Raw genomic sequence first — 15,538 nt, 5'->3', positions numbered from 1 at the left:
ATATATATATATATCAATCATAATAATCTAAATAAGAAATGTATAATACCACCATGTAAGGAATGAAAAAAAATTCTTTGAGATTCTATGTCTGAAGTTATCAGGTATAGGAGCATTACTAGATAAAGGGAACAATATTGTCCCACATAAGGTCTGAATGGAGGTACAACATATCTACATACATTTATGTTAGTCCTGGTAGCAGACATCTTGGAGTTTATTTTTTTTTAAATAGCTAACCTATTTTGGATTTTGGGACAAAATAATATAAATAAGTTTTTTTCACATGTAAAATTACTTCACAAATTGAACAATGGACTTTTCTGGAGTGACAAACTTAATTAAACTTAAACAACGTGTCTTTGTTTTACAAACACATGTTGTAGCAACAATATCCAACAGTGGAGAAATGAGGATGTCTATAGCCCCCTCGCGGTGGCAGGACCAGGCACTGGCGGGGGGGGGGGAATTTTCACCCCGTTGTCCTGAGGCCATAATGAGGTCTTCGGATCAAAAATTAAAAAAAAAAAATAATTTGCCTATGTGAAAAGTTATCTTGTGCCAATCCCTATAGCCATAAAAACTGTCTTCGCGACCCCTACCAGGAATTTTTCATTGAGGCTCTAGTCGCTTCCCTGGTTCAAATAATCCCGTGGTTAGAACCTAATAAAATATTAGTAGTGGGACTACTTAGGCTTCAATAGGTAGGCTTACAATTAGTTAGTAATTTTTTAAAGTTTTATAATCTAGCTCTCCTGAGTTGGTAATCCATTTAAAATTATTTTCAAATGACCAATATATTAAATTGGTCATTTAATTCTCTAGAATGTGTGATATCCGTGGGCCTCACCCCGGACCCACCGAGAGCCCTTGGCGGCCCCTGGCCCGCAGCTTAAGTGGGTTATTTCAAGCTAATTCCCCCATAAAAATAGGAATCTCCACCACTGCATATTAGCTTGATGCTACTTAAAAAATAATAATTCACCAAAATTCATTCAATATTTGTAACTTCCTGGGGGATTCGCCCTTGGACTTCCACAGAGCTAAGCATCCCTCTGCCTAAATTCCCGCTTGTGACACTTTTAACACCCCCCACCTGTGGACCTTCAGCCCCTCCAGTCGGGCAGATCCTGGCGCCATCACTGTATCCAAGGTGTGCAGTGAAGTGGGTATTCTTACGCCAGGCACTCACTGCGTCTTTGACAAATCCAGCTGTACCCCGTTAGCACTAGACGATGCGACGCCATCTGCTGTTTGCTGGTAGCAGTCTGAACAGATAGCCATTAAAAACGATGAGTTGTGCGTGTGTCGCACGGTTGCGTTCTCAATAGAATTGCGTTGCTGCTGAAGACCGCCGGATGCTGTGAGTTCCTGGCTTGATTCATAGAGGAACAAATTTACAGAAACTAATAATACACTTATTTGGACACACCACGTGCTGTTACTGATTATTTTAATTCAAACAATATATTTACATCTCATAGAACACAGAATAGCAGGAACAGAGAAACATATATGATATTATTAATATACTGCCCCCTATTATAATATTATGATACATACACATTTTAACAGTTTAGTTTCAGTGTGTAGAACAGGCCAAAAACATTTTTTTTCACTTATTATCTTGCTATTAATGAACACAAAAACCAATGATTTGAGAATTGACAATAGTCAGTGGGTTATCTAGGGGTATGCAGGGATGCATGCTTCCCCCCCCCCCCCAAAAAAAAAATAAGCTTGCTCTCCCAGTTTCTCCCTGAAAATGTTCCTGGCAAATATATTATGCTCTAGTAGTTAAAAATCAACTTATCACCTTATTTTGCAATATAGAACCCCTCGCTTAATCATCGAGCCCAACATTATCATCGCACCCCCATCAGACCCACATGATTTCAGGACTCCTAGATACGCCACTGACAACAACACAAAAGTAGCTACTCGTCTATAATGAACAGCAATAATATTAATAATAAAAATAACAAAAATATAAACAGCAACAACAACAAGAATTTTACTTGCATCACAGAAAAAAATGCATTTACTAACACATTGTTTGACAATGTAATGTTGGACAGGCATCTAGAGAGGACAAGGCTATTTGTGTCAAGATAACAGGTTTAACCGGAATAAAATTTGAGTTTTCTTACAACCACATTCAAACCTTTAATGCAGTAGAAGAATAATTCTTGGTGGCTTTTTCAACAATAATGCAGATAAATGTCAAGTTTTCTTACTGTACTTCCATGCCCTCAGGCCCCTCACCACAATTAATTAAATTGCACATGTTACTATTCCTTCAAGATAAAGAGCGGGGTCATTGTAATCCACCAATCAAGTAGTCATTTAACATCAATCAATCTTTGTTTTGTACAGTTGAAACATTTTTATACCTCCATGGTTGAAGCTAGTCAACTATTCAGAGAGCCAATGACAACCACTTTTTCTGTTGACTTCAGAACATTTAAGAACTTTATTACAATCAACCAATCAATTAATCCATCAATCAATCAATCAAATAATACATAGCCTCTTGTACTACAAAATATCCACTTCACACTCTTAAACAATATTTTTTTTTTCATTTTTTTCTATTAAAATCTGATAATAGTTTGAACACTTCCACTATGCTATATTCAATATATTGCAATTTAATTGTTAGGTGATGTCATCATCTTGTTCCTCTAGGTCAATAATCTCTGAAATCGGTTCTGCCCCTAAAAAAAAACAAACAAACAAAACAAAAATGTATTGTTGAATTATAGGATTGGTCTATTCTACACTGATATCAAATTACCTAAAAAAGAATTTAATGCTGCACTGGGAAAGGTTATGGTTTTAATGACTGAATTGGGCTCTTTATACACACAAGTGTTTTTTTTCTCTCTTCCTTTATTACCTTTATCCTAAGGAAAGGGGAAGTGATGTTTGGCAGCCCTTCCCAACAGACAGGCCTGGACGTCCCAATGATTGGGGTCCCAAGTCACCGGAAGTTGCAGGAGACCCCTGGAAATTAGAGTGGGGCCCCGCACTACTGCAAGCAAGCAAGAATCTCCCTGAAAATAACATCTCCCACATATTCATAATTATTATTACTATTTGCATTGTTTTTACAACTTTATTATCAATTTACGGTCTTATGGCAGCCAGTGCACAGCAAAATAAAATAAAATTATGTTAAGGAAGCTCATTTAACCACATCTCACGGAAGGGATTTCTTCCAACTTTGACCCCTACAATAAGGTTGTTGGACCTTTGACCCCACCAGTTGTGTTTAATAATGCTTTAAGCTCTGTCCACACTATCAAATTTTATGTGACAAATCTCTGTGATGTGCCCATATATTGGCATATGACATCAAAATATTACATCCAAATATGGACATATCACATTTATTTGTCACATAAAATTTGACAGTGTGAACAGGTCTTTAGTAACTTTGAGCTAACATTCATCAGATACATTAGCAGGAATTTATGATTACTACCAATACGTATTTCTGCCACAGGGAAAATTATGTTCACATGGAGTTACGATTAGGATGGTAACTTTGTTATTCAGTAATAAGGGCCGAATTCAAATGGTGCTGGGTAGGGCGGGGAAAAGTAATCATTTTATGTGTGTAGATGCTTGAATCATTCTATCATGAATGGCTTGCAAAGGTGTTTTAGGCTATACTGGAGGACATAAACCATCTGCTCCATGCCGACATTATATATAGCTCCGTTATTAGAAGTGGTAGAATGATGACGGTGAATGTGCACATGGACCCGTTACCAGCTGGGATACGAGATCACAATCTGAAGTAACTAAGATAATTTAACTTTTGTATTGGCAGTCATGAGCATTACATTTCCAAATTTGGAAAATAAAAGAAATCTGTGTCCGTATCTGTACAATTGTACTGCCGTTCAATTTGTTCATGAAGATGAGGCCTAAAATCTGAATGCCTGCATTGAAAATTAGTCAGTAATTAATTAAAATAACAAAATATTTTCAAGTCTCTTAATAATGTGTTAGAATGATAAATTTCAACCATTAGACCAGAACAAAAACACAGTACTTTTTTTATTGTCTCGCACTGTTGTAACAAATAAAGAAGAAAAAGGGATTAAAAGAATATAAAAGAAAACAATTAAGAACACAAGCAAACCAAAATTATCTTTCAAAATAAAATTAAACAAAGGAAAAAAAAATCATAATAAATAAAAGAACATACAAAATTACAATATGATGCATTGTTCTGCCTTGCATGAAAAAGTATTAACTTGCTAATAAAAAAATAAGTATAGCAGAACCCCAAGGGTTCCTATTGGGACCAAACAAAGTGTCCCTTTAATAGGGGTGTATGGTGAATAGGGAAAGCGAGAGTAGTGTTAAAACGTATAAACGTATACTTTCACTTGTTTTACATTTGAAAGTGTCTCCTTAATAGGGGCTGTCTCTATGTACTTTGCATTATTACATTGCATCAACTTTAGAAGACATACAGTACTAATCTCTTAAGGTGAATTTCCACATTGATGTTGAGCCTCAGGTACCTCTTTATAATCACGTATGGAGAGAGAAAACCATAGGTGAAGTGATTTGCCCAGACACAGGCAAAATCCACCTCAAAGAACCAGAATTGCTGTTGGACTGGATTAGATTTTATTTTATGTGAAATTCAGCAAGAATGCCCAAGTCAACTTTTGAAGATTTGTTTCCAGTGGGTCCTCCTGGTGGTGGTGGTTGCACAGTACACCAGGAAACAACCCAATATATTTTTTTATAAAAGTTAGTGCTTTCTTCAAAATACACATGGGCCAAATTGCAAATAGCCCCAACAGCTTATTAAAAGCTACAATCGGAACCGAATAAAAAATGTGAGCGTCCACATTCTTACATACTGATTCGATTTTCTGAGTCTTAGGCTGTCGTGAGAAATATTAAACATGTTTAATATTCTATGACGCTACTGCCCCTGATGCAAACCATCACGTCTGTGGTGTTTAACTCACACAGACCCGACGCGAAAAAAAAGGGGAACCGAGTTGTGTCATACGACACTGTTTGAGTTGGCCTTTAAAAATACAGTTCTCCCTCTAATTATAGACCCATTAAATATAAGAAAGCAGCTAAACTGGTCGTAGCCACTGTGTGGCACTGAACTGTGGAGATCGCTAGGGCCCCCGGTTCAATTCCCATCGCTGCCTCTCCTTGTGCTTCAGCTGGAGGGCTGATATACAAGTTATGATAACCCACCGCACCGTCTTTCCGATGAGACGTTTAAGCCTTTGTTCCTGTGTGCATTTTGGCATGTGTGCACGTTAAAGAACACTGTACACTATTCGGAAAAGAGTAGGGGATTGTCTCTCCAGTGTACTGCTCAATCACCACCAGAAGAACCCCACCGAAAATAAGTCTTCTTTAGACTTTCGTGGGTTATCATTGGTGAACAAATCCAATCCAATCCATTTATATTTTATCTTTTAATAATGTTTAATTAAAGACCAGACCATGAAAACCTAGGTTCTTTTGAACTTTAATTTGAAAAAGACGGGTATGTTAAAAAAAAGGAGGAAATGTAAGCAAGCTATATTTGAGAGACCATAAACACATACAATGTAACTGTATTTTATTCTATGATATAAAAACAAAAATGAGAAGGGATTTTAAAAACAATTTATGTCCTTGATTATACAATTCTTACATTTAACATCACCACACTGGGGATCCTCTGGTAGTTTTGTAATGCTCTTTGGTGGTAGGCTGGTATAAGAGTCTAAATAGTTTTCAAAGACTGTTGGGGGCCTGATCATTGGTTCTTCTGGTCTTTGACCACCTTGTCTTGTATCTGTGATAAGAATGATACAAAACTATATTTAAGTACAACTCAGCCATTCTTTTTTCGCTTGATGAAACCTATGAAAGTTAGGATAATATGAGTTATATAAAATCAGATGTATTTTCTTGATATATATATTTTAAAAAATTATTGAAATTACATTTAAATTAAAATCTGAGGATGCTATTCACGCCATCCAGAGGTACATTAGCCATAAAAAATGCATACCTCGGCTCTCCCCACTGGACCCTCCAGGTCCAGGGTACAAATTGTCTTGTGTGCACTTTAAAGAACTAATTGCATCTTTTGGGAGAGTAGGGTGCATCTAGAAATAACTGAAAGGAGGGGGTGGGGGAATGCCAAAAGGCAGGCTGAAAGTGGGGCCAATTGAGATAACACTACCCTATGGGGCCCAGGGGCATACCCCCGTGAACTTTTTGTGTTCTAGACGCCCAAAAATAGCTCTGAGGCGTTTTGGGCGATCAATTTTTTCTCCTTTTTTTTTTTACCATCCTAAATCCGCCCCTGGGGTGTTATCCTGATGCTATGGTTCAATTCAGCTTCTTTCATGGAATGATGTGAACATGTAACTACCCCCTCTTTAGGGCAGCTAAGTTGTCATGGAAAATGCCCATACGCACTTATGGGTTATTCTCCTACATTTACCGTTACATTTACCTCTTACAAAATAATATAACAATATACCACCTCACTTTATCTTCCTATGACACTCACCATGTGGTCGTCTGCTTGAAACGTTCTCAAGGAAGCTTGCAAGGAGCACAAGTTCTTCAGAAAGTTGGTGTGTTACATCAGCAACCTTCTGTTCTCTCTTATTAGTGCGATGCTGAAGATCAGTGATGTCATCAAGAAACACTTGATCTCGTTTCGCATACTGTTTCTCCAACTTTTTATTTTCATGCCATCCCTGCTCTAACTTTCCTTTGAGGTGAATATAAAACAACAGCTATATATTTATACTGGCCTAAAATTGGTTGACCATACAAATTCTGGTACAGTATACTGTATGTTTGTGTTCCTACAGTTGTAGGTGATACAATTTTTAATATTTTTTTAAAGTTCAAAATACCTAAGCATTTTATTAGATTTATAACTTTTATAATTTTGTAGGTGATACAAATTTTAATCATTTTTAATTTCTAAATACCTAAACATTTTAATAGTTTTAACTTTTATATTGTTGTGGGTAATACAATTTTTAATAATTGTTGATGTTCTAAATACCTTAGGATTTTAATAGTTTTAACTTTTATAATGTTGTAGGTGATACAATTTTTAATGTTCTAAATACCCAAGTATTTTTAATAGCTTTAACTTTAAATGATTTTAAGACTTTATTGTGGTTTTAGCTATTTTAATTCTAATGTTAAACAATGGTCTGCTGCTATATTGTAATTTGTAATTTTTAATGTTCTAAATAATATATCTGAAGTGTTTTTAATTGTTTAAACCTTTTAAATCACTGTGATGATTTTTGGTTACCCCATTTATTTAAATAGCTGAGTGATTGGTATGGTACCTGTCTCTAACGGCAGGGCCTGGGTTCAAAACCAGGCTCTGCAGCCTAGTATTGAATTCGGGTCTTTTATAAATGCTAAGCTCCTTGAATAACATTTTAAGGAGTTGGCCAAGTTAAGGACCATCTAGCATCTGTGTATGTTGTAGCTAAAGTCGGGTGGCGCTGCACTGCGGCTGCCCAAATTTCCACAGTGTATTACATTTGAGGACAAAATAAAGAATATTATTATTATTCTTATTATATTATTATTGTTGAAAAGGGGTTTTGAGGGGGCGTTTATTCGAGGAGGTGTTTAATAGAGGGAGGCGTTACTAATTTTTTTGGTGTAAAATGGATATATTATACTCAAATAATGCCCCTTAATTTCACTGTAAATGTGGAACTAATACACATAATTACTGCCAAATATGTTATTGCATGATCATAATGACTAATTTATCTCAATTAGATTACAAAAATATAATTCTACTGGAGTACAACATTAATTATAATGTGTTGAGAATGATTTTACTTCCATTAGATTTTCTACAGTCATTTGGGGGATGGGAAGGGAAGGGGAACTTATTCAAGGAAAGTATAAACACCTCAGGGCATTTATGGGAGGAGTTTATTCCAATGAGGCTCTAGGGGATGGGGGGATTATGTGAGGGCATATTTATTCAAATCATGATGTTTATTCAAATAAATATGGTATTTATGTTGCAAAGTATCATATCATTCTGGAATAATTTTATTTTTGGTGTCAGGAATGGCCAAAAGAAATGAAATATTAAATTTAATAAGTTAAATTATATAATGACTTTATATAATTACTATCTATTATAAGAATGGCCTAAAAGATGTCTTGCCACAGTTTTAAAGACAAATTTGGCAATTAATGTGTGAAGTAAAATTCTGGAAATAAGATAAAGTCCAGGTTATTCGCAATTTAGGAAGTAAAAGTATCATAGGGAAAATACGGGCAAAAAGTGCACTGCCAGCGATTGGTACCGTAATAATAAATTAGTAATTATTATTATTATATTTATTATTATTATAGTATATTATTAATATTATCATTATTTAATCATTATAATTATTAGTATTAGTAGTGGTGGTGGTAGTAGATTTAGTATTAGTAATTGTGTTCCAACCAGTAAAGCTGTCCAGTATTAACATTTCTTTGACAAATAACTGTTCTAATACCCATATTTAGTCATGATGTGCCTATATATGGTCATGATGTGATGTCATCATAACTATGTTGAAGCATGTCACATGTTTTTGTAAAATAAAATTTGACAGTCTGGACAAGGATTTTGTAGTGGAAATAAATAAAAATAAATAAATATATAAATAAATAAATATATAAATAAACAAATATATAAATAAATAAATAAATAGAATATTTCTACGTGTAAAAGGGCAACATACTGTACCTCTTTGTGATACCACTTCAGTTTTCAAAGTTTCTCCAAGTGTGTCATTCAACGTAATTTGTTCCAGTAACTCATTTGTCTCTGCATCAAATTTATCTGAAGTCTAGGAAAAAATAAGTTAGATTTTGTTGGTTTAATTTCAATGAAATTTATGTCCAAATGTACTGTTTTTTTTAATTATTCTTTGCAAAATATTGTAATATCCAATCTTTCTTCTTGATTGCAATAAAGATTATTTGAAAGTTATTACATCAGTAGTCTCATCATCATCATCATTGCAATTATTATTATCATCACTTACCATTAATTTATCATGTTGCTAACATTATCTTATGTATGATAATATCATCTTTAAAAACATATATCAATTAACACCATTATTATCATGATTATCACCATGCCATCATTATCATTTTATGTCAAAATTAATAGCATCATTATAAACGTCGTCAAAATCATTGTCATCATCATCATCATCATCATCATCGTTATCATATCATCCATTGTTATATTACTAAAATTCATTCGCAATTATATCACTCATATTTATCATTAAATTACTATTTAATATTATTATCATTGTTAACAATATTTTTATCATCACTATTGTCATAGAATTGCTATCATCATTATCATTCATGGTAAATAAAATATCATCATTATCTATAGCATTTATTATTATTATTATCAATGTTATCATTATTATCTAATTTAACATCATCAACAACATTGTATCCTCATCATTATCATTATTATTTATATATGATAATGATGATGATACAATGCTGTATCATTTTATTATCATCATCATTATTATTACATATGATTTTAATATAGTTATCTTTATTATAATAATCATCGTTCCCATTTATTATCATCATCACCAAGATTAGATTATCACAATTTATTATGACCTTTATATTTATTATTGTAATTTCAGGTATCATTATCATCATCACCTCATCATCATTGTAATTACCACTTATTACCGTAATTGTTATCAATCACCATTGTCATCATTGTCATAAATAATCATTATCACTTAATGGGTGCGTTCGGGCGAGAACCGGAAAACCTTTACTAGTTTCTTACCGGTAAAAGTATCCGCGGGTGGTCTACCCGTTCGTGCACAACTTCAACACAACACCGCTTTCGAAAAACCATTAACCTCGGATGTACAACCTAGGGTCAATATGTAAATGCAAGTTTCTATCCCATAATCCCCTTTTATACCTCCTCGCTCGGCCCTCTAGCCTCTCTCTCTCTAAAAAAAAAAAAACCGCGCAATCCATTTCCCGATCGTAATTTATAATACAGTAATTAATAATAATACTTGACATATTTTCGACTGCCATTTCAAAATGGTGAATTTTTACCAACTAACGGCAGTTGTCACAACCATTTTTGGGCGTGGGTATACTATGAATAAACTTTCAAATAATTGTTTATAAAAACAGAAAATAACTACCACTGTCAAACAAATAAGCAGTAGCCCCATGATGATGATCGGTATGCAAGCGGACGCGAGTAATTAACAATCTGGATTCTAGGCTAGCCCTCCGTTGAAAATATTATTTTATCGAGCTTTTCAGTTTTGTTTTTGGAAAATAATTGTAAAAAGAATCGGGAGAATTAAAATGTAAACAAACTTTAGCTCTGGCGTGTGCCGAAACAATTAAAGAGCAATCAAAAAAGGATTAAATAGGATTAAATGCTCCCTGCTGCTAACGCATGCGCAAATAGGCCAGTTTTAATCCTCCAGAACACTGCAATTTGCAGCGGTGGGTTATCGGCCAATATCAGCAGGCGGTCCGCGATTAACACCCGTTCGGGCGAAAACTAGAAATTGCTGTTACCGCTTTTACTCCGTGTTCAACACCAAAAAAAAACTCGCCCGAACGCACCCAATATCAACGCCACCTGATCAGTATCATCATTATCTAAAAGTGGTTGGAGGAAAAATTGTGGCTCACTCAGAGGTTGGGTTGTCAAAACACATCGAAGTGCAAGTTGCTTGTGTTCTTATTGTGACATTTTTTCTATCTTATTTGTCTCTCTCTACTTAGGAGTATAAGTGGATACCTGGTACGATGATCCTTATCACCCTCATCATTACCATTACACTACGTCTTAATAATGAATGAATTGATGTCATCATTATAATCGTCTTCATAATCCTCATCTTCAAAATTAGACAACACAATAATATTACAAACCATTCTAAACTTGTCATTTTCTTCAATGACAGCCTTCAGCTTACGGCCAGCGTGGTATATCTTTGTCTCGATATCTTTCAATTCCTTTGCCTGTGTTTTCATATCTACCAGAGCTACATCCCGCTGCTTTATAATCGTTTGCCGAAGTTTTGCCTTAACAAAATAATAAACACAAAGCTTTAAAAGTATGCTATAAATCAAATTATTTAGATTTTAAGTGAATATAATGAAAAAATATTTTTCTTGCCAATAAAATAATATCATTCCTATATTCCTTGCATCAAAAATTTGATAATCAATTTAAGCATTTTGTAGTATAAAATCTATAGATCTGTCTTGTTGGAATTTGATAAAATACTTTCATTTTAATTAAGCAATTCATAGTTTTAGATAAATTTGGATGAGTTTTTATTCATTGAATTTGAGGAATGGAGGAATAGTCTTAAATTTCATGAACACAGGGAAAGGGCTAAGCTGTAGTTTAAGGTTCTATCTTATTAAGGAAACTGGAAGAATGGGTCTCAACAAAAACCTCCCCCTTCCCATACAGCTCTTTCCAAGCAAAATTAATTTACAAAGCAGAAAAATAATATTTTACTACAACACTAGTTGTTTTTAGGAATCACTTTTGATCAGTCAGTTGAGTCGAAAGTTGTCAAAGGCATTAAAAACAATGGATACATGAAAATGAAGTGCTTGTTATGTTAAGATTTTACCATAAAAAGTGTTTAATATTACTTTACATTTAAAGTGCAGGATAAAAACAAAACAAATGAGTAATAGAGAGTTAGATAAACTACCTATAATATTACTAAATGCAAAATAAAATAATTTTCAAACAATATCCACAAAAATATTATGAAAGTGTATTGTTTTAGTATAAATTCACATTATTGTAAAGGGTCATATTTATTCAATTAACAATACAGTATGTTAATAAAGGCTTCAAATATCCATCAAACATAAAACCAATTACAAAAGTGAACAAAAAAAAAAACAAGGAATTAATACATAAAAATATACATATGCTTAATACTAATTTTGTAAACAGAAATCAGAACAAATTGATATAAAAGATCATTTATTTCAATTATCCTAAACCATATTAAATTGTGAATTAAACAAATTTGTTTAACACTCATTTGAGTGGATATTACGCGCAAAATTAGAAACAATTAAAAATATTATTAATTACAAATGATATAAAATGTAAAATTATTAAAACAGACTGGCAATATTAAATTTTGTGAAAGTATTCAGAAAGAAATTATCCAATATTATTTAATGATAAATAGTTTTCTTAAGAAAAATGTATTTATCACAAGGATCATTCAAACACAAAACAATCCGATGAACTATGAAGCCTACAGAATGTACCGGTACTGTACTCTTTTTTTCCCATTCGGGCATGCTTTCCTTAAGATGCTTTATAAAAATTCAATAAATTATGACACAGGCATGTAGCCAGCAGTGGGGTTTCTGGGTATAAAGTTCAGAGGGCACAATGGGCTTAGCAGTGGCATAATATTTGAAATAGGGAGGTAGGGGACTGATGATAAGTGAGGGGGTCTAGGGAGGTAGGGGGCTGATAAGTGAGGGGGTGCTAGCTCGCAAAATAAGGTGATATGAGGTGATTTTTTATTGACTTAAGTGTGATTTTTTTTGCTTGGAACATTTTCAAAGGAGGAGGGGAAAGCTGGGAGAGTCTCCCCACCCTACTCTGTTCACCCCTAGATATGCCACTGGGCATAAGTGTTTACGTAAAACGTAAATATACACCATACAGTTTAAAAAAGATAAATATTAAAATTACCATACAAAGGACAATCTTTATGTGATGATGGAAAAGGTGATGCTCTTTTTTGTAAGTGTAGTCTGTTTAAATAGTGCGAGGGTTACTTGAGGAGCTGATCGATCTGATTTCAATTAAAACCCAATGCTGGTCGGGTTTGGACTGGGATCTACAGTGCAAGCAGCAAGAAGCTCGGCCAAATACTCAGTGCATAAAAAAAATCAAAAGATTTTGGTACAGGTATGGATAAACACCGTCATCGTAGTAATATTATGAAATTATAAATACTAATCAATGATTTTTAATTAATTAAAATTTGTAAAATAGGAAGGGATATTAATATATATAGTTTTACTATCATCATTATTACAAGATGAAGTATTGCATAAATCAAGTGATAAAACCTGGTATTTAATATTAACTTATATCTTATTGTTTTAACTAATATTTATAATCAATGTTAATAAAGACAATAATTAGTATTTATAAATTTAAATTAATGCTGTTAATGAACAGTGCGACTTTTACTGCAACACTAGATACAAGAAAGAAAATTGAAAAATGGAATCGGTTAAACCAATCAGTGAAAATAAAATCACTCAACATCAATAAAGCAAATTGTTTGTATAAACCTGAGGTGATGGGACATTCTCTCCACGCTCCTGAAATCAATACAATGACGTTTGATAAGAATGAAAGAAGAACGAACAAATATTCAATGAATGAGGAATAAGACAACTAAATGACTGTGCTAAGATACAATAATTATTCATCAAGTATGCAAACATCATAGATTTTTATTATTATAATAATAAATCTAATACTTTATCATCTAAATAATTTAAAAGTCAGGCTCAGCAGGGGAACTTTTCTTTTTGATATGTTGTACAACTGATTTTTCTAAGATATACTGTAGCTCTGTATAAACCATACAAAGTTAAAGGAGCCATTTCCTGCATGAAAAAGGGGGCGTGGTACCTAAATTTCAAAATATCATACTGTATTAAACTTAAAAACCGCTTGGAAATTGAAACTGAAATTTTGGATTCTTCATTTTGACATATCAAGGTATTTTTACAGTAGAATATTTTCAGGAAAATCCAAGGGAGTCACATGACCCTATATCTTTATCATATTAACTGTTCCAGAGTTTTTTTTGTCAAACATCCTATTTGAGTTTCAGAAAAATCAGTTGTACAAGTGTATTTTTCCCTCCAGAGCCTGAAAATAAATAAATGTCTAAATAACAATAATTTTAAATCTAACAGTAAATACAATTCACAAAAATTGTGTAAATAGTCAATACTGGAACAATTGTTAAGCACAAGATTAATCAACCTATTTAATATGTATTAATTGTACTAAACTTTACATTTTATTACTGTACATAATACTTACAATGGGCGCATTAAGTTTATGTATTTGTTGTTTCGTTTGACTGGTTGTGGTCTCCAATCCTTGCTTTTTATTCTTCAACTCTGTAAAGTAAAAAGGTCAACATATCAACCAATCAGTCAATAAACCAATTAGTTATTTACCTGTAAAAAAAAAACAAAAACATGTATTGTAGTCACCTATAGGAAGAATACTACGCTACAGGCGACTACTTTATTATTAGGCCTAAAAAATAATTGTTTGTATGTTGTCGCATTGTAAGTATTTAAGTGAAGGGGTGGGCAGAAAAAACCAAAATGGTCTGTATAGAGGTTTTTAGAAGATGAGGGTTAGGATAAAAAATGTTGTAGAAATATATGTACACTGTAGGTCTTCTTGCAATTTGGGGCTAATTTTTCTTTAATTGGAGTAAGACACGTGATTAAAATAAAGTACTGGACTATGTATAATGTCAAGCTCACCAGCTTCATTTACTTATTAAATGTGTTAAAAAAGGTACAAATCGCAACAACCGACATTGTATCACCTTGGTAGTAGTAGTAGTACCAACCCCAAGGAGAGAAAGGTTTAGAGTTAATCAAGCGTGAAACGGTTGTAGAGGGCGTGCTATGGAACCGGCGGTTGTGTAAAATCAAAATCGTGGGAAAAAAAAAAAAAAAAAAAATTTTTTTCTCCTTTTTTTTTTTTTTTAACTTTGAAAGAAAAAAAAAAAAAAAAAAAAATAACCTGCCCCTCATTTTTCAGATTTTAGGGGAGGCAGATGATGGCAAACAAATTAGTTTTCTTTTTAGGCCTTATTGCAAAAGTAGTATAGTATTATGAAATTTGTTGACATCATGGAGCATATAGATTTATAGTAAATTTTACCCTCCAAAAAACTACAAATAGATAGCTCCCAAGAGCAGACACTCCCATTTTCCAATATAATTACTCAGATTGTTTGGTCGAACAGTTGACAATAATTTTAAAATAGGCATCTTTAGTTTTAATATGCTGTACTTATATCAAACTGTAAAAACGCTATTACTTTGGGGGATTTTTCTGCAGGCCTGCAAAACACAGTGTGGCTTCAGTGCTTCAGCAGGGCCCTTAAACGGGCCACTGGACCCCACCCAGAGAATCCCCTAATTTTTAAACTCTGCCTATGAACCTACAAGGAAGGATTTTAACAGACAAAAACTGAAACACACAGCAGCTGAAGAAAAAAAACACTGAAAGATCTCCACAAACAATAGGTGAAAGTGATTCTAATAATCTCTACATAAAGTTTCATTTCTTTTCACAAAATCAAGATTTTAACACAAAAGTATTGTGCGTCGTGATATGAATGATACCATCATGTCTGCAGTA

The 15,538-nt window shown here is 33.4% G+C and overlaps 1 protein-coding gene across 1 annotated transcript; it reads right to left on the bottom strand.

Annotated features, from left to right (window-relative positions):
• Nucleotides 1-1,436: 1,436 nt before the first annotated feature.
• On the bottom strand, nucleotides 1,437-14,271 carry LOC117115518. The gene is made up of 8 exons (XM_033259354.1): nucleotides 14,192-14,271; nucleotides 13,426-13,455; nucleotides 11,002-11,154; nucleotides 8,786-8,888; nucleotides 6,563-6,769; nucleotides 5,693-5,836; nucleotides 4,064-4,081; nucleotides 1,437-2,717 (listed from the first exon to the last, which is right to left on the bottom strand). Exons 3-8 carry the CDS (start codon nucleotides 11,101-11,103, stop codon nucleotides 2,659-2,661), a joined length of 633 nt encoding a protein of 210 aa, XP_033115245.1. The 5' UTR covers nucleotides 11,104-11,154; nucleotides 13,426-13,455; nucleotides 14,192-14,271; the 3' UTR covers nucleotides 1,437-2,658.
• Between the last annotated feature and the right edge of the window lie 1,267 nt (nucleotides 14,272-15,538).

This window comes from Anneissia japonica, unplaced genomic scaffold (assembly GCF_011630105.1).
Source record: "Anneissia japonica isolate Jap-2015-1 unplaced genomic scaffold, ASM1163010v1 scaffold287958_len91139_cov150, whole genome shotgun sequence".
Taxonomy (NCBI): Eukaryota; Metazoa; Echinodermata; class Crinoidea; order Comatulida; family Comatulidae; genus Anneissia; species Anneissia japonica.
This window is presented reverse-complemented; position numbering and strand designations above follow the sequence as displayed.

What these genes read in the sequence shown, in the direction of transcription:
- LOC117115518 (XM_033259354.1), bottom strand. Translation starts at nt 11,103, where the DNA reads ATGAAAACACAGGCAAAGGAATTGAAAGATATCGAGACAAAGATATAC. An exon ending in TGAAGTGGTATCACAAAGAG is followed by an intron (nt 6,770 to 8,785) that starts GTACAGTATGTT and finishes TTCACCTCAAAG; the next exon opens with GAAAGTTAGAGCAGGGATGG. An exon ending in TTCAAGCAGACGACCACATG is followed by an intron (nt 5,837 to 6,562) that starts GTGAGTGTCATA and finishes TTCTTATCACAG; the next exon opens with ATACAAGACAAGGTGGTCAA.